Source organism: Typopeltis vanoorti, chromosome 14 (genome assembly GCF_054136105.1).
Source record: "Typopeltis vanoorti isolate ZY-2024b chromosome 14, IOZ_Tvanoo_1.0, whole genome shotgun sequence".
NCBI lineage: Eukaryota > Metazoa > Arthropoda > Arachnida > Uropygi > Thelyphonidae > Typopeltis > Typopeltis vanoorti.
In genome coordinates this window covers 43844884-43870131 of record NC_143562.1, presented here as the reverse complement: position 1 = coordinate 43870131, position 25248 = coordinate 43844884, and the positions used below count along the sequence as shown (strand labels likewise).

The window sequence follows — 25248 nt, the reverse complement described above, 5'->3', positions numbered from 1 at the left end:
CTAGTGATTTCAGAGGAATTAAATCCAACTACAGTAGAGATCCCCAAATACAGTAATGATGGTAGTGCAACTAATATTTGTAGTGAGTTAAAGGTTGATTGATGTGACTTAGAGGTTAATGGGGAAGAATAGATGGGTAGAGGCTAATGACTTCATAACAACATAAAAAAAAAAATAGTTAACTGATGTTGCCACAACATGTGAAGAGGATGGCCAACTATATAGGTATATAAACCTTATGGATATACATAGGACTATTATAGTAGAACTGCTATTCCACTGGATTTGAAGTCAGCATCTTGGAGTAGCAGCAGCAATTCTTCAGTGACTATATATTCTCATACTCATGCTTTCTCTTCTTTCCTATAGGAACTTAGATTAGAGGGAGGAGAAGGCATGCAAGATGAGAGAATGAGAATTTAATTTATGGTCACTAAGGGATTGCTGCTACTTCAAGATGCTGATTTTAAATCCAGTGAAACAGCAATAGCTTTAATAATTTGTCATATTTATTTGATTATTGTAGTGTTTTGAGTTGGTATCATTAACTGGTAACATGAATGCATATACAAAATTTTGCTCAAAACAGTCCACACCTTTTTTTATATATAGTAGTGTGTGTGACTATATAAAACTTCACAACTGACATCGAAAAAGCTTCATCTCCAAAAGTTGCCTCATTCTTAAATGCCATTCATTCATTTTTTTTTTCTTTTTTTTGGCCTTTGATGAAACTTTTGCCTAACTCAATTACTACACCATTCTTAAACTTAATAGTTCTCTAATAATGTTACCAAAAAGTGAGCGATCAGGAAAATCCCAAATATTCCAGATAGCTAAAAAGTCCTCTAGCATCGACAACAATTCTTTGATCATTTTAATCTCCCTTACTCCTGAACTAACTTGATTCTGGGGACAGAGTGCTTCTGCTTGATGGTAGGTTTTTGCCTGTCAATGATTAGAGCCATGATAATTTGATGATTGTAGTAGTGATCATTTTGGGTCATTCAGTAAAATTTAGAGTGATTTTGTAGATCATTGAGTTTTTGGAAGAGGTCCCTCCCCTGCACTTAAACTGCACCTCAATAAAGGTTGAAACAGACCCTTCCCATAATGCATAGCATATTATACACATTCAAAAGGGTGTGTGCTTTGCATTATGGGGTACTCATGCATTATGGGGTTAACAAGGTAATTGATGTGACGCCATTAGCCTCTACATACAAGATACTTCACATGCAAACTTGGTTTGCTTGCATTTGGATAAAGGATTAAACAATTTAAAAATTTAAACCTGCCAAGAAATATAATTTCTTGGCATGTTTAATTTAAATTATAATCATGCGAAACAACTTTTCACATCTATATCTAATCCAGAGTATTTTAATAATAAAGTGATGCACCTTTTCACTACTGTATATGGGAAATATGATTTCTACATTACTTCACACTTGTTATTCTCTTCAAGGTCTGACTCCCACTGAACGTAGGCTTCTTTCATGGAGAGTTAAGCATTTTTGTCAGAAGCAGGTTTTTGCCTGTTGCTCCTCTCAGTAATGAGTTTCTTGTCCTACAATGATTTGGGTCATGAGTGATGAGCTTAGTAGTGCTCCTTTTGAGTCACTCATTGAGATTCAGAGTTTTTGGAGAAGCCCCCCTCCCCATATTGAAACAGAGCTTGTTTCATGGGAGTAGAGAGGCTCTGCCTCAGTGGTAGGTTTTTGCCTGTCACTGTGTGGAGCTAATGATTTTTGTAAATCGTGCAGAGTTTTGGAAATGTACCTCTCACAGTACTACCTCAGTAAAGGTTCGAAACCAGTCTGGTAGTGACCCTTCTTATATTGCATGGCATTATGGGAATATTAAGCCTTGATGTAAAGTTATTAGCCTCAGTATACAAGTAGCTTAGTCATGAAGATACTTCATGCACAAACTTTGTTTGCTTAAGCTTGGATAAAGGATCACTCAAGAATATAATTTCTTGACATGTTTAAAGTAAAGAGAAAAGCTGTTCAAAATGTTACAATTATGTGATATAAATGGAATATTATACATAGTCTGTATCTGAGTTGTAAGTCATCAGTTAGAGTTGAAGGAGTATAGGAAGATTGTCTAATGTTAAATGAGGTGTCAGACAGGGGTGCACATTATTTCCACTGTTATTTATCATCTGTATGGATCACATTATGAAGGAAAGTGGCATTAAACCTGATATTGAAACTGGAGACATTAATCTTATTTCTTTACTTTATGCAGATGATGTTATAGTTCTATATAAATCCCACAAGACTGCAGGATTCACTAACTAAAATGAATGATTGCTGTAATAAATTTTGTATGAAAGTCAGCAATAAAAAGACAGTGAAAATAGACAGAAACATTAAAAACATCAACTGCACCCTGAAGGAAGAACCTATGAATCAAGTAAAACATTTAAGCTATTTAAAGCCACAATTTTTTAGTGAACATGGCTAATTAAATATGGAAATAGGCAAAGCTGGTATGGTAGAAAGTTAAATGAATAAATTTATATGGAATAAGAGAATTTTGACAAAAACACTAAACTAGCTATATAGAAGACTGGGTCAAAACTAGTTTTTTACTTATGGATCTGGGTTAGAAATAAGAGGCTTGATCAAAGATTAGAGATCATAGGTATGAGAGTGATTGTAGGAGAAAGATTATGAGAGTGAACAGATAGCATCAATGGCAGTATCATATTAAAAACGAGAATTAAATTAAAAATACCAAGAAATTACATTCTTGTTTAAATCCTTTATCCAAGTGTAAGCAAAGTTTGCATGTGAAGTATCTTCTCAATTAGGCTACTTTTATATAGAGGTAGTGATTTCACCAGCATCTATATTCACTAGACCCAGAAGAGATCTGGGTCCTACTGATAAGACTTCAATAAAGATCAAAACTCATCTCCTTGCAGATATGTATAATGCTGCACATTATAGGAGGGTCACTACTGAGATCGTTTTCGACCTTTATTGATGTCTCTTCAGTCTGAGCCAGACCCAGAGGTGATACCAAGGTTGAAGCAATGCAGAAGTCATATTTACCTATACGAGTTGCAAAAAGGTGTCACACCTTATTATTAAATTACTCTGGATTAGAGATAAGCCAAGTGATGTGAAGTTTGTCCACCTTTGCCACGAGTTGCCCCAGTCCTGAAGATAATTCAGGCACAAACTTTGTTTGCTTACACTTGGATAAAGGATTAAACTAAATATATAATTTATAGTCTAACCAAGTGGAAATAAAAGAAGAAAAAATAAAACTTCCAACATCTTTCTCTAATCCAGAGTAATTTAATAATAAGGTGTGACACCTTTTGGCACCTCGTATAGGTAAATATGACTTCTGCATTGCTTCAACCTTGGTATCATCTCTGGATCTGCTCCCACTGAAGAGACCTCAATAAAGATCGAAACCAGTCTGGGTAGTGACCTTCCCATAATGCATAGCATTATACATGTCTTCAAGGAGATGTGCTTTGTTTGCATTATGGGATACTGAGGTAAGTGATCTGAAGTTTGTCCACCTTTGCCACGAGTTGTCTCAGTCCTGAAGATACTTTAGGCGCAAACTTTGTTTGCTTACACTTGGATAAAGGATTAAGCTAAATATATAATTTATAGTTTAACCAAGTGTGTGTGTGTGTGGGGGGGGGGGGCTTCCAAAGATCAAAGCCAGTCTGGGTAGTAGCTCTTCCCATAAAGCATAACATTATACACACCTGAAAGGATGTGTGCTTTGCATTAAGGGATACTTAATGTGAAGTCTAGTGTGAAGACACTAGACTATATACAAGTAGCCTAGTCATGAAAATACTTCACACATAAATTTTGCTTAGACTTCAAAAAAGAATAAACAAGAATATAATTTCTTAGCATCTTTAATTTATAAACCCGGTTTTCACTTGGTTATAAAATATTCTTTCAAAAAAAAAAAAATATTAGGAAAAAACTTGACATTGTTAGCATTCATGAACATGTTAGCAAAGGTAATCTGGGGTAGTATGGTCACTTACATAAAGGTCAGCAAAACAGTTTTTTTTTTTTTTTTCAGGATAGTGGGAAAAAGAACCAGAGCAAGACCCAGATCTATGTGGATGGGGATTAATACTGTAAGAAGCACCTTAGAAGACCAAAATATAAGATCTCATAATATAGGAGGCTTGACAGATAACGGATTAATTTAAGGGGAAATTGTCAATCAGAAGTTAGTAACGATGTAACATTTTCACATAGTATTATCATAATATTCTATACACTCCCTGAAGATACATATCAGGAATTTGATGATGATGATTTTTATATCCTTCCTTAACCCGGCATTAGTAAGGTGGGGTCACAGACCCCAAAGATATAGAAAGAAATAACTGTGACACCATCACCTTACTAATGCCGGGTTAAGTTAACCAAGTTTTAATGTCAAATTAAATGTTTAAAGTTCATTCTTAATTGATATGATTTCACCTACACACACACAGTATATGGACTTGGATAACTGGGAGGAGGCTTCACTTAGCATATACAGAATACAGAGAATGAAGCAGGTTTTCTCACCCAGTGTCTAATCCTCACCTTCTTGCGGTGCTTCTCATTATTAGGTATCCACCCAGATACTGAACAGATGAGGATTGGCTGGTGGCTTATAACTTGCTGTCTGAATTATATTCTGTTACAAATTATATTAGCTTTAATCACAAACATGGTACATTATGAACAAATGTCTTGCTGGCTGGCATATTGTCCAGTTAAACAAGAACCCCTTCTATCCTGCTGTCTTTTTCTGCTGTTAAGCAAACTCAGCCTTTCTTCAGGGAACCAAGACAAACTGTGAAAACTCAGCTACTTGAACATATTCAACTTAGGAGAAATATCAACTCATAATTAGTTTTACCAAGACAAGATTTTATAGACAGATGAGATACTATTGTGAATTATTATTATTATGATTCAGGCCTCCATGGAGTCACAAGACTCATCGTGGGAGACCATCCTTGAAATCACAGTCTATTGTACCATTCCTTGAACTCGTTGACCATTTGTGCTCTCACCACTTTATCAGGTGATGCATTCCATGGTTCAACCACCCTCCACACAAAGAAACACTCCTCACCCTCTTGCTCACAGCTTCCTTTTGTAACAGGGATGGCCCCTTATCCTCGTGAAAGTCAGGACTGTACAAAGTTATCTGTCTCTGCACTCTTTCCATGGTTAATTTATCCCCTTCAAATCCTTGGAACAAATTTAAGACATTAAATTTGTTCCCAAGTGTGGTTGATATTATATTTATGTCTGAGTGTAGTTGATATTATATTTATGCAGTAATGATCAAAGAAAGGAAGGAGTGACTGTAGTAATCAACTGTAAATATTTATGGAGTGAATAATGGGTCACACATGTTTTTTTTAAAAAAAAAAGATTAATGTCACTTGTTGCAAGGATATTATCAGAGAAAGTATAAAAGGAAATGATAAAATGCCACTGGAAAATAATGTCGCATAGCATACACTTACTACTCAAGTCTTCTTCACAGCTGTATGAGAAAGAGAATATGCTTTTGTTTAGAGTTCAAAGGAAACAACATGCAGTTTTGTTAATCTAATACAATGGCTATTGTACATCATAAAAATTTTTGACAGTTAATAAGGTTGCAGTCAGAGTGACCAAGATTCAGACATATGTTTCATGTTTCCAGGTAGAGATGATAGAATGTAAAGTAAGTTGATTTTGATTAAAGTGAACTCTGTGACTAGTGTCAGTGGGCTGTACACGGCACAGCTGAATTTATTAAATTCAAAGTAATTTTCTCGATGTTCCTGAATTCTAAGCACAGAAGAATGGCTGTGCTGTCCAGCTGACAATAATAAAGTACTTGGTAATACCAGGTAGTGATGGAGGAGGTAATTTATTCATGGCAGAAGATAGAAAAGAAGGCAGTTTACAAAATGGTTTGTGAAAAATCCATGCTATTCCTTCTGATTTTCCTTTGTGGAATATCTAATGATTATGCATCAAGCAATGTCATAAAAACATTGGAAAGAGAGAGATACAGTTAACCTTAAACTTCTGCCTTTTCCATTTACGGTAATGTAATGCAGCTTATTTTAATACTCTGTCATGAAATTTAATTTATCATTATAATTAAATACACTTGGCTCCACAAAGAGAATAAAAATTATGTTAAAATGTTTTATAAAATTTCGAAGTTATTAAAACAGTTTGTAACTTTGTTATCAAGCATTGCTAAATTTCAGGATTGTGATGGAATTAATAATGAAATGAAATATGGAGACAAAGAAATTACTGCAAGCATGAGAAATCTAATTAAGCATATCTTTAAGAACAGACAAATTCTCAGTGAATGGAGAATGAATATTACAATACCAATATTTTAAAAAAGAGAACAGAATTTGAGCCTAAAAAGCTATTGAGGAATAAACTTATTGTGTACTACCCAAAAAATGTGTACAAAAATTATTAAAGAATTAGGATCAAGGCTAAATTATGATGAACCACAAGAATTCTGTAAGGAAATATCATGTACTGATGTTATTTGTTATATAGAAAATTATAGAAAAAGAAATAGAATATAACAAACCAGTATTTATATACTTCATTGATTGACTTAGAGAAGACTTTTGACAGAATCAGTTACAGGATGTCCTGGACGTACTAGTATCAGGAAATATGCCACTTCAAGTTATTTCAAAATAATCAAAGAAATATCATGAAAAGTGAACGTGTAGATATCACAACACAAATACACAAAAAATTCCTATAAGGCAAGGAATCAGATGAAGTGATTCTATAAGTCCATGTTTATTTCTTATAATTATTGATGAAATAAAAACAGAAATTAAATGAATAAAAATCAAAAATGAAATTTTAAATTTTGCGGATAAGAAGATGAATTAGTATTACTTGCAAGAAATGAAAAATATTCTCCAAAAGCAGTTTAGATTTCAACAGATATTTAACATGAAAATATAAATTGAAAAATCAAAAATAATGGTAATTGTAAAAGAACCAATAAAATGCAAATTAGAACTAAATGGAAAATTACTGCAACAGTTAATGCAATTTAAATACCTAGGAATAACTACTAACAGTGAAAATATAATACAGAATTAAGTAAAAGATCAATCCTTGAAAGTTAATAAAATATCAGGATGTCTAAATTCAACTTTATGGAAAAATAAAGATCAAGCAAAAGGAACAAAAGCAAGAATATACAAATCAGTAGTCTGACCAATTCTTATGCATGTGAAACAGGAATAGAAACATCAGAAATACAACAGATGAATATAGCATGTGAAATTAAAACATTAAGAAAAATACTTAATAAAACAAAATGTAGGGGGGGAGGAATGAAAAGAATTATGAAGAATATCAGTTACAACCCATAAATGTATGGATAAAAAAAAACAAGAAGATTGGAATGGAACAAACATATCAACACAGTAGAATGGATCCAAAAAGAATAGTTAAACTGAGAAAAGATTGAAAAACAAAAATGAAAAGACTAGTTGGTAAACAAGAAAATGATGGACAGACTACCTGCACTGAAGTACTGTCGATGCAACAAGCTGAAGCTTAAAGCAAGAAGAATATGAAGACCATATATGAAGCTGACAGTTTTCAAATTCAAGGACTGTAATCAATTTTGGCCAACATACATGAAGAATTTGTCATTCTTTGATGTAAAGAGTGAAACTATAGTAAAACTTATTATTTTACCTAACAATTTTGTATGTTGTTAGTCTCACCCATATTAAGACTTCAGCCTTGTTTTCTTCTATATAGTATTTTTCATGATAGTGTACAGCAGGGCTGTCCAAAGTACTGTTCGTGGACTGGATGTGACCCGCAGTGCGATTTTGTGCAGCCGCCTGTGGGGTTTGATTTTCAAGAGCGAAAAAATAAAATAATCTGAATCAAATGAGTATTAGATATTTTAATTCTATCACTAATCGATAATATACCCACGTTTTTCAAATATTAGTTGTGTCAAAGAAGCGTTCTTATACTGTTTTATTCCAATGTGCTCCGGGCACTCCCGAGGAATGTGAACACGCAATTAGTGTTGTTCATTTGTTCAGCTATATTGAAATTGTGTCACTACTGCTCACCAAATTACTAGATACACATTGTGATGCGGCCCTCAGATAAATATTTTCTTGTAATGCGGCCCTCAGATTACCTAAGGTTGGACAGCCCTTGTGTACAGTATAGAATACTGCAGACAAGAAGAAAAGTGTATTAAAAAATAAAGAATCAATTTTCACTTCCTGGCTAATTTTCTGAAGCAGAAGGTTACACTCAAGTCTACTTAGATAGGACAGGAATATTTCTTTCTTTCATTTTAAATTCTCGTAGAAAGGCTTATATGCTGGTTATAAATAATTATTAATTGACTTAAGGAATTCACAACTTACAATAGAATATAAATTAAATTAAACTTTAATATATATATATATATTTCCAATATTTCGACAACGTCACATTGCCATTTTCAAAGGAACTTATGATAAAGACACATGCATGCAGGCACTACATACAGTAAATGAGAACGAAGCAGGAAACTATCGTTTTTCCTAAAAGTCCTGATGGTGCCCCCTAGCGGGCTATGTAGGTATTTTTGGGCGTTGGGCCGTAGGTCTCATGATGTATTTCTCCCAAATTTGGGGCTGTCTCAAGCACCCAAATTTGTTGAGGTTTGGCATGTTTCTTAGGGCTGAGGCTGATTCCATGAAAAGTCTTTCAAATTTGAACTTGCTACGGTGTATTATTGTGGCTTTCTTCCACCGTATTCTGTGGCATGTATCTAGAGCATGGTCTGCAAGACCAGAGTGGCTATACTGGTGAAAACGGATGCGTTTAAGCCAATGCAGTGTCATATAAATGGACATTGGTCATAATTGAAGAGCGCATCATCATAGAGCGAAACGTTAATGTGAGAAGTATTACTGTAATGCAGATCGGTAAACTTTTGAAAGGGTATTATGGGATCTCGGTTAATAAAATTTATATAAAAGATGGAAGAGAGGACAAGTGTACATCCACGGAAGTTTGTGCACAGTTAAGAAAGGGGCGAGAGCTAGATGTTTCTCTTAAAGTAGTGAGTTTGTGGAATAGTTTGTCTGTCAGAGTGTTGTGTGCATATAACTTTAATGAGTTTAAGAGAAGGTATCACAGTTGGTGTGGGTGTTGTGTAACTTCCCTCGATGGATCCTTGGCTCTCTGGAAGTCCATGTTAATAACTTTTGGTTTTTCTTTATTTTGGAATCTGTTAATCACATTTAATCACAAGTGTTCGAGAGTTTAAGAAGAAAGTACACATACCAGCCACTGAATTAGAAACCTTTATGCAGATATGCAAACGTCACTTACGGAGCATATATGCAAAATGCTTGGTAATGTGCATCATCACATGTTCTAGGAAACCATTTAAGAATGCTGCTAGGTGAGAAATCCCAGGTGTTTAATCAGCAGAATAATAACCCACATTGCTTGTCTAAAAGGCATAACTGTGGTCTTAAGACAGTCTGTCAGGAACGAGATCGCCGTCGTCCAAGAAAATCTGTACAACAGAGAATTATTTATTTATTTTTATTTTGTTAGAAGACTTGAACACACACATATATTCATATATATTTATATATATATATATATAAATCTAGTTCTCACTGTGTGAAGACTAGATTTTTTGCTTGGAGAGGATTCAACAGTGTTTTTTGTATTAATTTCTCTTGTCTTATGAGACTATGATAAGTGATCGTAATAAATTATTTGTTTAGGATTTGGACAAACTATTATTCCTTTAAAGTAAATAAATATTTAGATACTGAAAAGAACAAATTACTCAGTATGAACCTATTTACGTGCAGAAAAACACTGGAAAAAATATTTTAAAAAAATGTAACATTATTCTTTATTGGAATGTTATTTAGAAGAAAGCACACCTTTCTGTCTCGAAGCAAATCGGATGCTCTATCTTCAATCTCATCTATTGGCTGGAGAAAATTAGGATGAGATAAACAACAACAGACCAAATTACTAAACAAATCACATTTTCTAAATTGTACTACTTTTAATCATTTTATATCAAAATAATTAGAGGCCTTCTAGATTTTTATCTTCTGGTAGTCATTTGCCATTTGAAAGAAACACTTTCAGATAAATTTATAGGTTTCTGATTCTATATCTTTAATTTTGTTTTACTGTACAGTTTCTTCTTTACTCCCCCCCCTCTTTCTGTGTGTGTGTGTGAGAGAGTGAGTGAGGGAAAGGAACCTGCATTCTCATTCTGGCTTCCATAACAACCAAAATGTCTGCACACACATGTGCAACTGTAGACTACCAGTTTAAACTATGATGGAGTTATCCTTGTATGGGTAGGATGAACAATGTGTTGAATAAATTTTCAGGTAAACAAAAACATTTTTATCATACAGTTTCAGCCTTGTTATGTGTTAATTGGCCAAAATGAGTGCACTTCTTGAATTTGAAACTGTTAACTCTGTGCATGTGGTCTTCATTGTCATTATGAAATATATAGTCAAAGTTTCTTCATACTTCCTAACATAAAGTTATGAACTGTTTCAATAATTTCAGAATTTTATAAAATTATTTAACATCATTTTTACTCTCTTTGTGGAGATGAAGATAAATGAATTTAATAGCAAGAAATTAAATTTCATGACAGTGTTAAAAAAATCTGCATTACATTACTATAAAATGGAGAGAGGAAAGAAATTAATAAGTTTCATTGTATCTCGATCTTTTTGTAAGATTGCTTGATATATAAATCAACTGGAAAGAAAAAAGTTAAGCTATTTTGATGATGGAACCAGACTCTTTGTAACAACTAGGTTTAAAAGTTAAATTTATAAGTTTTCTGCTTGTCTCATCTGATGACATTTTAACGTAATGACCATCATCTGCCATGTTTGTTACTTGCTTACTATATATGTAAAAGGTTATTTTATTCTTAGTCCTTTAAGATCCAAAATTTGCATAATTCATCTTTTCAGTGTTATTTTTATTTTTTTTTTTTGTCATGGTTTTTACATCTTGTTTAACCGAATGTATTTTCTGCAATCAGTTGTCACTATCTTGTGCTCACTACTTTTAATTGCATACTATCTCAGCTCTAATTAAATCTTTTATCAAATTTTTACCATCTTTACCTTCAAGACCTTTACATGTATTTTATCTTGCCCACCTTGTTATTTATTATTATTACACCCTCCATGGAATTTCCAGACTCATGGAGGACAGTTCATTCAACTGACAACATACTGAATATCTGTCATACTGAGCATTAACAACATATTCTAGTAACACATTCCATTTACTGACAATTCTCCACGTAAAAAATCTTCTTCACCCCCCCTCTTACACAACTTCCAAGGATGACCTCTGGTTCTTCCCCTCTTACCTACTACTATTTTTATAATCCCCTCTGGATTAATTCAATAAAATCCTCTCATTCACTTAAATGTCTCTATCATATGTCCTCCTATTCACCAAACTTTGCAATCCACATTTTTTTAATAGCTTCTTTCCATAGCCAGCATTCTAGAGTCCTGATATTATCTTGGTCACTCATTTCCGAACCCTCTCCAATGTTTCTGCATCACTGGAGAAATGACCTCTGGATTAATTCAATAAAATCCTCTCATTCACATAAATGTCTCTATCATATGTCCTCCTATCCACCAAACTTTGCAATCCACATTTTTTTAATAGCCTCTTTCCATAGCCAGCATTCCAGAGTTCTGATATTATCTTAGTCACTCATTTCTGAACCCTCTCCAATGTTTCTGCATCACAATGAAAACCAGGTGACCAAATCTGAGCACAATAGTACAAGTGTGGACTGACTAGTGCTTTATACAGTGGCATAACAACCTCCAGATCCCCCACATGTTAGAGTACTTTGTATTATAGCAATACTAACGTATCCTAGCAGCATCAACAGAGACTACAATCTTTGCAGCACTTGCAATATGCCCTCTAAACTTAGTCTTGAATCTCGAATTTCATCAGTTTCCTGCAGTACCTAACTGTCAATATAATATACAGCTTTATATTTCTGTACTCCAAAATGCAACTCCAAAAGTTTTAATATTAAAACTACAACTCCACTCCTTTGTGAAAGTCTTTTCAACTCTTCCCAAAGGGAATTAATATCTGTGGTGCTACTTATAATTCTCCCCAGCTTTGCATCATCTGTCATCATCCATCAACTTCCCATAATTATTCTTACTCTTGCTTGCCATATAGCAGATTTCCAGGGAATTAACCTTGTCCTGACCAGCTAATCTCCTTTCATACTGCACCTTTTCTTTCTTTACCATTCTTGTCACCTTCTTGCACTGCACTTTATACTCTTCCTGGATCTGATTGCCACCAACTATCTTGTACCTCCTTCATAGTATTTTCTTTTCCAACACAGTTTGCTTAATTTCATTGTTCATCCATTTCACTCTTACTCTGTTTTCTCACTTAATCCTTGGTATGCAGTTATACATTGCTTGTGTCATATACTGCCTTATGAATTTCCGTGCACTATCAACATCTTTTCTGCACAGTTCATCTACCCAACGTATTGATGCTAGTTGACTACAGAGCTTCACATGATCACCTGCCTTATACACTGCTTGGAAAGAAGTCCGTGAACACCATAGTGTGAGGAACAAACAGCCATAGCGCCCACTTTTCGCTGTGATGACTGCAGCAATCCTATATGGCATACTTCCCACAAGCATATGATAGTGATCAATTGGAATTTTGAATAGTTCTGACTGTAGGCATATAATGAGGTTCAGGTCTCTTGTGAGGTGGATGTCCCTTGACTTCATTCCAGTTCATCCCACAGATATTCAGTAGGGTTTAGATCAGGGCTCTGTGAGACCATTCAAGTGTCATGATATTCATGTCCACAAACCATTCAGGTACAGCAGCAGCCTTGTGACATGATGCATTGTCTTGCTGAAAGAGTCAATGGTCATTTCTGTGGCAACTCCACAAATAGGAAGCATTGCATTGTTCAGAATGTTCAGACACCTCTTGAAGTTCATTGTTCCTGGCACCACAAACAGAGGTCTGGGGCCAAACCAGGAAAAACAGGAACATATCATCACACCACCACCACCTCTGAATTTCATAGCTGGGGTACTGCACTCTGATAAGACATGTTCACCAGGCATCTGCTACATCCACACCCATCCATTTTCTTGGTAGAGGGTGTAGCATGATTCATCACCTCATAACATACCTTTCCAAGTTTCCATGTCCTACTGTGCATGCTTTTTGCACCATTGAAGATGACACTGCATGTTGGTTCGGGTGATGTGGAACTTGCATATTGCAATCCCACCATGGAAAGCCATGTTGTGAGTCTCGGTCCTGAATTTGTTTTGCATAGATTTGTGTTCCAATTAATGCCCAGAATTCCACATTCAGCATGTCAGCATGAATGGCAGTTTTTACATACTATCCTTCATAGCTTTCTATGGTCACATTTGATGAGTGTGGTGGGTCATCCACTGTGGGTAGAACTTGCAATTGACTGCCTGTGCTTCCATCTTAGTATGGTGCCACTGATTGCTGACCTAGGATGGCCGAATTTGTCAATAATTTGCTGAACAGATAGGCCTGCAACATGGTATCGTATCACAGTGCCTTTTTCAAACTCCATTCTTTCCCTTCTCACAGCCATTTCACTCAAGCATAGTTGCACTGACTTAGGAGCATCATATTCCTCCAATTTATACTGGCTACAAACACATGACGTTACATGGCATACTGCACTTTTCCCCTTGGGGGTGTCCGTTGATTTCTTTCCAAGCAGTGTACTACCGCATATAATCGTTTTGCCATTAACCTTTTCTTGTTTCCCAAACAAATACCTCATGGTCACTCTTACCAACCAGCAGCAGTGTTAATACTTCATTAATAACTACATCTTGTGAAATTATCACCAAATCCAAAACACTAAAGCTTCTAGTTGCTTCAGTCACATGCTGCTTAAGACATTTATCTCTCAGCAATTCAACAAACTCGCTCTCCTTGTTCCTGTATACTATCTCCTCCTTCCATTCTATTATCCTGTAAGTCTTCCATCAGGATCACCTTCTTTTTACATGCCCATCTAAATTGCTGAAACATTTCTTGATCACTATTCTCTACATTTTGGATAGACTGGCTGTTCTGAGATTAGAATTCAGGAACAGAACACTCAGATTAGAATCGTGTCAATGGCACGAAAAGCCCTCACTTTTTATATCATCAACACTACCCACAGTTTGCTTTGATCAAACTAGGATACTTCTTTAGTGGTTGTCTCTTCCTTGAAATATAAAACTTTGCATTACTGTCTGAATTTCAGTCAGTCTGATTGCAAACCTACATCAAAATTCTGGGAAATATGAAGTAATCACTATTGTAAGTTTTTTTTTTTTTTTAATAATGCATGTGGTTGTATTAGATTCACTTAGCTGCTCATTATTTCTTTCTCAGCTCTAATAGTGTATTCTCTCCCTCTCTCTCATATAACTGTTAATCAGACTCGAGTAGTAAGTACATGCTAAATAACGTGCCATTTCTGAATTTTGTTTTACTGTTTCTGATGCCCTTGTAACAAGTGATGAAATATTATTTTTCTCAGAAGGTTCCACTCAAAGAAGTGGATAAATTTTTTGTTATTAGAGAAGGCAGCTGATATAAAGAAAAAACTGGTTCTTATAAAATGAATACCAACATACAAAAGTTTTGTGAAAATTTGAAGAAAAAAACCAATCATAATGAAAGTACATGCTTGATTTTTATTCAGGACATTGACTGGTCATTAGTAGCAGTGTCCCAACATAAAGTACACAAATTCATATAAGACAGAAGACACAAGAAATAAGAAAAGTCTTATTAAGTATGTTCTTGATAATGATATCTTTCCACTGATTCAGCATACAGAGTATACTTGAAACAGGAGATTTCAAGTATACTCTTTATGCCCCAACATAAAGTATACATAAATTCACATAAGAAAGAAGACACAAGAAATAAGAAAAGTCTTATTAAGTATGTTCTTGATAATGATATCTTTCCACTGGTTCAGCATAAAGAGTATACTTGAAGCAGGAGATTTGAAATAGGAAGATCACTGTTTAGTTTTCATCAGGGTAAAAATGAATATTAATATTGTAAAGAAAAATATATAAGAAACTTTTTAAAGAATTAAAATTGAACATTGTTCACAGCTAAATGTTGATTCATGTTTGAATATTATTGGAGAAAAAATATAATGGAATGTATGGTGTTCATAAATATTCTTTTAAAGGTACTGGATTTCTCTCTGGAGTCAAGAGTGTATAATCAACAAGTTTAAAAAATACTGTTGAGGCAGCAGAATGCTTGTTCAAAGCAATAATAAATGGAAAATAAAACGTTTTTTATTTGGCTTTTATCTCATGACATTTAAAGACTAACATAATTTATCCATAAAAATGTGAAATATGTTTCTGAAAGTAAACATACAGGTCCTGTTGTTCAGTTTCATTGCAGTTCTTGTTTTATTTATAAAGAAAGAAATATTATATTGTCTACACAAATCACTTTTAGTGCTAATAGTGGTTTAATTTGTTAACAGTAAAAAGTGTATGAGATGTTCATATTTTTCTAAAAATATTCATTAATCTGAAATATTAATACAATTTGGTTATGTGATTTCAGTTATGTAACGTATTTATTCATTGTGAATTGTGTATTGACTTTTATATAAATGAGATAATTTATTATAACTTTTTCTTGTTATGTCATACAGGTATGTTTAGTTATGGAATATGCAGAAGGAGGCTCTTTATATAATGGTATGTCTTTTGTAGTTGATATACTCCATTTCATTAATCACTTTTTTTTCTTTTTTTTTTTTAGAAAAAGAAAACATTTGTTTTTCTTCTCATCCTTTTAATAGTTTTGAAGATAATTATGAGAGTATGTTACATCAGTCCTGCCATGATCATTAATAAATATAATTTAGTTTATTATTCTTATTAGAGATCACTAGAGCATCAGATTCATCAAAGGAGGCCAAACATCATCCACTAGTTATCATACCCTCTCTTAAACTCATTCACACTAGATACTCACCACTTCAACATATAAACTATTCCACTCACTCACTGCTCTGTGCATGAAAAAATCTAGCTCTCAGTCCTTTCTGAACCGCACACAAACTTAACTTCTATAGATTCCCTCTTGTCCTCTCCCTATTTTCTATATCAGGGGTTGGCAACCCACAGGCCGCATGCGGCCCAAACGTGCATTTTTGGCGGCCCATAAAAGGTTGACCATACTTACATGGCATGTGGCCTGTAAAATTTAATCATCAAGAAAATACGTTATGGACATTTCAAGAGGAGGTTATCCTCCTCTTGAAATGTCCATAACGTATTTTCTCTTGCATTTATGGTACACATTACATTTATTATGTCTCTTGCATTTATGGTACACATTACAACTACCTTAATGAATTTAATTAAGGTAGTTGTAATGTGTAAATTACTATCAGAACTGTTTTCTGACACAAAAGCTTTTGAAGGCTAACTATGTCTGTTGAAGAAATATATGATGGAAGAAAATCTACATGATTATATATGTTGCAAATTGGCATCTACAGTTGGATGGCAAACACAAAAGGAAACTTTTGTTGAAATTATTGAAGATTTACAAAACGGAATTTTCAATTAAATTTGTGGGTATTGAACCCTTTTAATGTCAACATTGATGGTCTACAAAACTGACTACTGATGAAAGTTTTGGAATTACAACACAATGAAATATTAAAGAACTCATTTTCATTAGAAAATATCCAAAAAATTTGAAGGATTAATAATTTTTGCAAAGATGATAGTCGCATTTTATGTTGGAGGTTTAATGGATTTTTTATAACACTCAGAAATAATTAAATTAGAATTTAATACTCCTATATTTCGTCCTAGTCACTAGGACATATACGGGGATTACAAAAACAATTATTGTAACATGCACACAAAAACTTACAACACTAAGCCCAACCACGTGGGTGACACTAAAAGTCCTATCTAGGTAGAGCGCCCTCTATGGGCGGGTTGTAGGTGGCCTGGAATGTAAGGTGGGACCTCTGGTGATGACTGTTTCCCAAATCTTCGGAAGCTTAATGCAACCGTATTTGTTAAGATTTGGTTGGTTTTTGAGAGCTGCTGCTGCTGCTTCTAAGAAAAGTCTCTCTTTCTTGAATTTGCTGTGGTGGAGCATGGTGGTTTTCTTCCATGATACTCTGTGGGTGGTGTCCAAAACATGGTCAGCCAAGCCTGAATGGCCATAGTTGTGTTTAACGATGTACGACTTGTGTTCCTCCAGGCGGATGGATGCTGATCTGCCTGTCTGTCCAAAGTACGCAAGCTTACAGGAACAGGGTACTTTGTAAACTCCAGGCAGAGAGAGGGGGGGAGCTGATCTTTCGTAGAACGGATAAGGGTAGCAAGTTTGCGGTAGGGCTTATATGCTGTGTGTAGGTTATACTTTTTTAGTATCTTGGCTATTTTTTCCGAAGTGCCACGGATGTAGGGTATGGTGATGGCATTTTTAAATTCTTGTTGACGAGAGGGACGGGGAATGGGGGAGGAATTAATTATTTTTTTGATACTGTGTTCACTAGCCATTGGAGAGGAAAGTTCGGTGTATGTGGTTAAGCTCAGTAGTGAGGGCGGTTCCACTGGAACAAAGATTGTGGGCTCTCTTGTTAAGGGTTTTAATGATGCCATATTGTTGTGAGGGGTGGTGGTGGGAGAGTTTGTGAATGTATCTGCCTGTGTGTGTGGGTTTTCTGTATACAGTGAAGGCAAGTGTATCATTGGGCAGGCGCGTGACTAAGGTGTCTAGGAAGGGTAAACAATTGTTCTTTTCCTTTTCCATAGTAAACTGGATTCTTGGATGTAGGCTATTGAGATGACAGAGGAAGGAGTCTAACGTGTCTGGGCCATGAGGCCAAATGGAGAACACATCATCTACATATCTTAGCCAGATAGAAGGTTTGAGTGGGGCTGAGTCTATGGCTCGTTTTTCGAAATCTTCCATATAGAAATTGGCAAGGGGAGGTGAGAGGGGGGAACCCATGGCGGTTCCTTCTATCTGCTTGTAGATTTTGTTATTCCAAGAGAAATACCCAGAGTTGATGGCAAAGGAAAAGAGATCTAAGATGTCAGAGGGGAAAACGTTTTCTAAGAGAGAAAGTGTCAGTTAAGGGAATATTGGTAAACAAAGAGGAGTTATCAAAGCTTACCAATATGTCTGTATTGTTCAAGGTTAAATTTTCTGTGAGGGCTTTAAAGTGGGTCGAGTTTTTTTATATAGGAAGCTGAATTTCCGGTGAGGGGGGACAGAGAGTTGGCCAGCTGTTTAGACAGTCTGTAACAAGGTGCATTGGTGGCATCTACTATAGGTCTGAGTGGGGAATTTGGTTTGTGGATTTTTGGTAAACCGTATATTCGGGGGGGGGATGGGAGCGGAAAGGTTTAAGTTTTTTCGTGACATCAGGGGGCCAGGAGGTTACTTTTTTAAGTAAGATTTTTAATTTCTTAACTTGTGTTTTTGTGGGGTCGTGTTCTAGCGGGATGTAGGTAGCACGATCGCGGAGTGTTCATTTTACGATTGTATTCGCTGGTATTAAGCACAACTGTGGCATTCCCCTTATTAAATTTAATTCTTTAATTCTTAGAAATTAAATTTAATTCTTTCTGAGTGTTGTAAAAAATCCATTAAACCTCCAACATAATGTCCTCACAACACTTAAGCCTCTACACAAGGATAGTCGCATTTGGAAGCACATACATTTGCAAATAAGCATTTTTTGCCATTAGTTTTAGGAAAAATAAATTTTCTTCTTGACTAAGTGATGAATATTTGCATGCTTCGATTCGAATTTGCATCTCAGGTTATAAAGTGGATCTAGATGATTTGGCTAAGGAAAAACAATCACAAAAGTCATATTAAGCAGGAAGACATACATATTGTGATGCATAAAACTATATTACTTTGTTTTTACATGATAATTTTTCATTAAGTTTCATTTTCATGCTTGTTTTATATCTGGTACTTAAAATATTTCTGTTTTTTTTTTTTTTTTTTTTTTAAGATTGATATAATAAAAATTGATACTGTTGTTAATTTAAGGTTGTTTATATAGAAAGGATATTATCATAATATTAATCCTACCATAGAGATGATCTCTGTTTCTAACAATTATTTTTTTAATTCTGAGTGTACCTATATGTGCACAAGGGTTCACTCCGATTGGTGCAATGAATTATTTTTTACTATTTCTTTCAGAAACCAAATAAATCATTGACTCACGACCAAAATACAAAATAAACACATTTAATATAACAAAAATAATATATATACACTTCAAACAAATATTACATAACTATCTACAAATTAATTGGATCCAAGGCCTTTTAAAAATAAACTTACACTTAAGACTAGACTAAACACTTTGTTTGCACAATGACAAAATGTTCATAGCCAGTTTCTCTCTCTGTCAAGGCCCTTTTCCGAAGATATAAGACTTTATTCTTCATTTTCACAGGATCCTTTGGTATGACTTCATGAGAAATGTCTCCTTTGGAAAATTTCAAAATTGCATGACACACAATCCCTTACCTGTGGAATGTCACAGCGCAACCAACTTGAAATACGGATAATCCTTAGTTTTTGAATTAATCCATTTTTTAGAAGTTCCATGTTAAAGAACCAGCCATTTTAAGGGAAGGAGTCTGATTTTCAAAATGGATTAATTCCCAAACCTGAAATGAGCCGGAATTTTAGTAAGTTGCGCTATTCCCACTAAAAGGTAAGAAATTGCATGACATGCTAATTTTGGAATTTTGAGATGAGACATTCTTTATCAATCTTTGTCAAAATTGATACCATGAGTATTTTTTTTTTTCACTCATTATTTTCTATTAATTAAACGCTTGTGGCTCGATTATTAAAAATAAAAGTTGAATGTGGCCGGCGAGTCTGTAAAGGTTGCCTACCCCTGTTCTATATAATGAAAAATTTCACCGGTTGATAGCATATAACACCTTTTCAGAAGGTTATAGATTTCTGTCTGCAGTCCACACACTTTTAATCTTTCCATAATCCTAGCATAGTTCGCCCACCGATTAGAGATCCCTAAACACTTCTGCGCATGTCAGAAAAAGGAGAATCCATTCCGATAATAGGGTAATCAATCTGTCTTCTGGGATGAGTTTGTTTATTTTACAGGTCAGAAAATGTAGCTTTTCTTTTACGAAGATTGCTGTTTTTAAAGTATAACTATTTTGCTTGTATAACAGTATAACTTGTATAACTATTTTGCTTGTAACAAAATTAAAAAAGGTATAGCATAAAACAAAAATTAAACTAAGTTTATTTTTAAGAAAGTTTTCTATAAAATAAAAATAATTATACAGAAAAACAGAAATTTTTTCAAATGAACTTAGATATTCTAAACTTACAGTTGAGAGAACTGAGACACTTTAATGTCCTAAACCGATTAATTATTTATGACTTGTTGTGACTATTTTAACAAACCCATGCAAAAAACAATGTTGGAAAAAAATACCATTATCAAATCCTTTTAATCTTCATAGTCATCTGAATCGGTGTCCGAATCGCCATCACTTTCACTTAAACTGATCACCAAAGGTTCGCATAATTCTTCAATAATTCCATCTCTGTCCCAATATGTATTTTCCAATGAGGTGACATGAGAGCAATATTTTCCCAATTTTTGAACTGTAATACTTTCAATTGCCTGTTCTGAAAACTTAAAAAGTTTCGACATGTCAATATCCCCAGTTCCGTTGCAATGGCGAATGAAACTTTTCACTTCTGCCCAAACATATTCAATAGCATTAATATCGCAATGATGTGGTGGTAGCCTCAAAGCTAGAAATCCATGCTCTTTGAGCATCGTGTCGAATTTAAATAGTTTAGTTGTGGGCGAGTTTCTTTTGACCAAATTAAGTAATTCAATTTTTCGCATATCTGGGGAATGAGAAATGTTATTTGCAGAGAGCCAATCCATAAGCACTTGCTTCTTATTAGACCAATTTGGAACTTTGTTTAATCGAATAGAGTGATATGAAGCGTTATCATTTATAACAACAGCATTTTTAGGAAGGTTTGCAATCAGTGTTTCTTCTGCCCACTTTTCGAAGATTGTAGAATTCATTTGTTCATGGTAATCTCCAGTAGTTGAATTGGCTTTGTATAGTAAGTTTGAATTCGGTAAAAAACCCATTTCTCCACCCGCACACACAATTATTATGCGCCGCGAGGCATTTCCGGTTTGCAGCACTCCACATTCTTCTTTAGACTGCCAACGTTTTCCATAAGTTAAATTACTATCAATCCAAATTTCATCTAGATACAATCGGTCTTTTCTCCTCCCTGAAACGTCTTATTGCTCTCAAATACTGCGTTCTAAATAAAACAATGTCACTTCACTCCATGATAAGTTTCCTTTTATTCTGGGACTTTTTGAAACAAAATCCGATTTCATGAAGTATTTTCCTTAAAGTTTCTCTTTTCCAAGGAAAATTAATTTTTTCTTTAAGCACAGGAATCAATTTTGGAACAGTTGGCACTCTTTTCTCGACCACGTAAAATTCGTTAATAGTTCTTCTTATAACGCCATCAAAATCATTCAAAGCTATGGTTTCGATGGTTTTCTTTCTCTGACGCTTTTTTTTTTTTTAGGAGATTTAAATTTTGGATTACCTTCATCTTTTGATTCCTTATGAATTCTTTTAACAGTCGACCCCGATATGCCCGCAATCGCACTTGCATGTTTTATGACTTGAGAAAGGGGAATAAGGAGACGGCCTTCTGTCGATTCTTTTTCGCAGAATGTTAGCACATTTTTCAATATTCTTTTGCAAGAGCTACTGAAACGTTTAACAACAGAACTTGTTGACTCTACCGGATCCATCATACTAATTAATAATAAAAAAATAATGCAAAAAAGCGACAACAAAAATCAAGCTAGTACCAGTACAGCGACAGACAAGTAAGCACGTGATTTTGCATGTTGGCGACCAATTCGTACATCTTTCATTTCTTTCTCCCCTTCAGCATGAATCGACTATTCTTGGCAAAATGCCAAGGAGAGACCTACAAACAGTGGGCGAACTATAACACCTTTTTAATTCTTCTTTGTAACCTTTCCACGGCTTCTTTATCCAATCAGAACCCAAGAGACTAAATCTGTGCACAGTAGTGCAGTTGCATAGGAAGGCCTCATAAAGAGTTAAAATAACTTCCTTATCATTACATGTCAGTGTTCATTTCAACATCATAATTATTCTCTGAGTTGTATTTACAGTTATTGCTATGTGATCTTTGAACTTCAAATTCCTATCCACCATAAACTCCAAGATCCCTATCCTCATTAGTGTCTTCAAGCATAATCTCACCAGCATAATATGCTGTTGGATATTTCATTTGTTTCCGTAATGAAATACCGGAAACAAATGAGATATGAGTTTGCATAATCAAAAGAAATATAAAATCAGAGGAAACAAACTTTATTAATGTAGAATTTTTGCCTGAGTGTCATAAGCATTGTCAATATAGAGTCACAGAACGTGGCAATTAAACAAAAACATACAATTCTAAACACACACACACACAAAATTAAGTTAGGAAAGATTAGCATGCATATTTAAAAAGTACTATCCCCCCCTAAAGGGGGTTAGATGTAAACTATAGGATCTGTTTAAGTTAGGACGATGAAGTAAAGTTTCATACGTTTCTTTATAAAGACATTCTGTGAGGAAAATTACTTTTTACGAAGCACTCTTGTCAATAAACTATGCTGTGCAAGTCCAGACTGTTCAGGTTCATAGTATTTAATATAAGACTTGTGTCCTTGAATCCTTAATAAAAGTGATTTCCTCATAGATTGCCTTTATAAAGAAATTTGTCAAACTTTACTTCATTGTCCTAACTTAAACAGATTCGTAGCCCCTTTATGTTAGATAGTACTTTTTAGATCTGCTAATCTCTCTTAACTTTATTTGGTATGTGTGTATAAAAAATTTATATATAATTTTTTTTTTTTAAGTTAGGAAATTATTGACCTTATTTAGTTATTTTACATTAGTACTCGGGTGACGCTTTTTAAAATTGTCTGTTTTTGTTTAATTGTCATTCTGTGACACTTTACTGGCTATGTCTATGACATTTAGGTGAAAATTCTATATTAATAAAGTTTTTGTGAGTTTTCCCCTGTTTTTATATTTTTGGATATCTCATTATGCCAAAGTACACTTATTAACATTGAATCAATAGCCATTATCATTTGTCCACGTTCCAGCTTATTCAGATCATTCTGTAAGTGATTTATATCAGTAGCATACCTATTACTATTATTATTACAGGCAACTCCAGGGAGTCATTAGACTCATCGAGGGAGGCCCCAAATCATATTCATCACAACTATTTGACATTCATACAGTATCTATGATACCTCGCCTTAAACTCATTCACTGTCACAGCATCCACCACAGACTCAGGGAGCACATTCCACTCATTCACTACTCTAAAAGTAAAGAACCCAGCTCTAACACCTTTACTAACCACACTTTTGCCCAGTTTCCATGGATGTTCCCTAGGCCTCCCACAACCAGCCCTGTTCTCAAAAATATCTTCTGAATTAATTTTATAGAAACCCTTCAGTAATTTGAATGTCTCAATCATATCTCCCCTCCTCCGCCTATCAACCAATTTTTGCAACCCACAAATCCTCAGCCTGTTCTCATACGGTTCATTCCACAGACCTGCTATCATCTTGGTCACTTGCCTCTGGATCCTCTCCACCTCCTCCCCATCAAGAAGAAACCTAGGTGACCAAATCTGAGCACAGTAGTCTAGATGGGGTCTTATCAAGGCTCGATACAGAGGAACAATAACCTGCTTGTCTCTGCTTGTCAACGTATTCTTCAGCAACCAAGTGATTTGATGAGCTGATTTGGCCACTTTTGCAATGTGTCCCCTAAATTTCAATTCCTTATCTACCAACACTCCTAAATCTCGTGCCTCATCAATTTCCTGGAGCACTGTTCCACCAATGCAGTAAACTGCCGCCAATCTTTTCACCCCAAAATGCATAACCTTACATTTTGCCACATTAAACTGACATCCATTCTCCTTAGCCCAGACCTCCAATCTATCCAAATCATCCTGCAAAATTTTGACATCATCTGCATTCACTATTGCCCTACCCAACTTCGCATCATCCGCAAACAAATGAACTGTTCCTCTCAGATCCTTTCCTGTATCATTTATGAACAAATTAAACAGCAGTGGTCCAAGAACAGATCCTTGTGGCACACCACTAGTCACAGGCCGTCTTGTGGACTCTACTCCTGAATAAACCACTCTGATATCTCTCTGTCAACCACCCTCCTATCCATCTCACCAACCCTATGTCCATTCCCATATGCTGCAATTTACTGATTAGAATTCCATGTGGTATCCTGTCAAAGGCCTTGGCAAGGTCCAGTAGAATCACCGTAAACCCATTACCCTTATCCAGTTCAGCCGTCACTGTGTTATAATACGTGAGCACGTTACTGAGTCATGACCTACCCTTCACAAAACCATGCTGTCCCCGATACAGTATCCCATTTTCTTCTATCCAATCTTGTATTTTCCTCTTGACTATTTTCTCTAAGACCTTGATAATGATTCCTGTTATGCTGATTGGCCAGTAATTTTCAACAGCAGCCTTGGAACCACCTTTGTGCAGTGGAACTATTTTCCCCTCTTTCCACCCCCATGGGACTGACCCAGTCCTGAGGCTCAAATTAAACAAAATGGTCAAGGGCACTGACAATTCTTTGGCCGCTTCACTTACGACACGAGCTGGTATACCATCCAATCCCACAGATGTATTGACATTGAGGTTCTGTAATAGACTAGTTACCTCTACTTCGTTTATCACAATTCCAGTTTATCACAATACCTAATTGATACTTCCTCTCTTTGCATCATCAGCAAATAATCAAGCATTTCCTATCAGGTCCTTTCAATATTATTAATATATAGATTGAATAACAGTGATTCAAAAACTGATCCCTGGGGTACACCAGAGATCACCTTAAATCTGGCAGATTCATCCCCCCTCCATCCT

General features: G+C 35.0%; 1 protein-coding gene across 3 annotated transcripts in view; it reads left to right on the top strand.

Moving 5' to 3' along the window:
• Nucleotides 1–25248, top strand: part of LOC150099411 (mitogen-activated protein kinase kinase kinase 7-like) — a 415932-nt gene that overhangs the window by 79202 nt on the left and 311482 nt on the right. For 2 of the 3 annotated variants that reach the window (XM_090403539.1, XM_090403540.1), the window contains one exon: nt 15847–15892. In XM_090403539.1, the coding sequence (XP_090259665.1) occupies nt 15847–15892 (46 nt within the window). Of the gene's footprint in view, nt 1–4130; nt 4231–15846; nt 15893–25248 lie in introns of those variants that run through there. The other variant, XM_090403541.1, reaches the window with a different exon arrangement.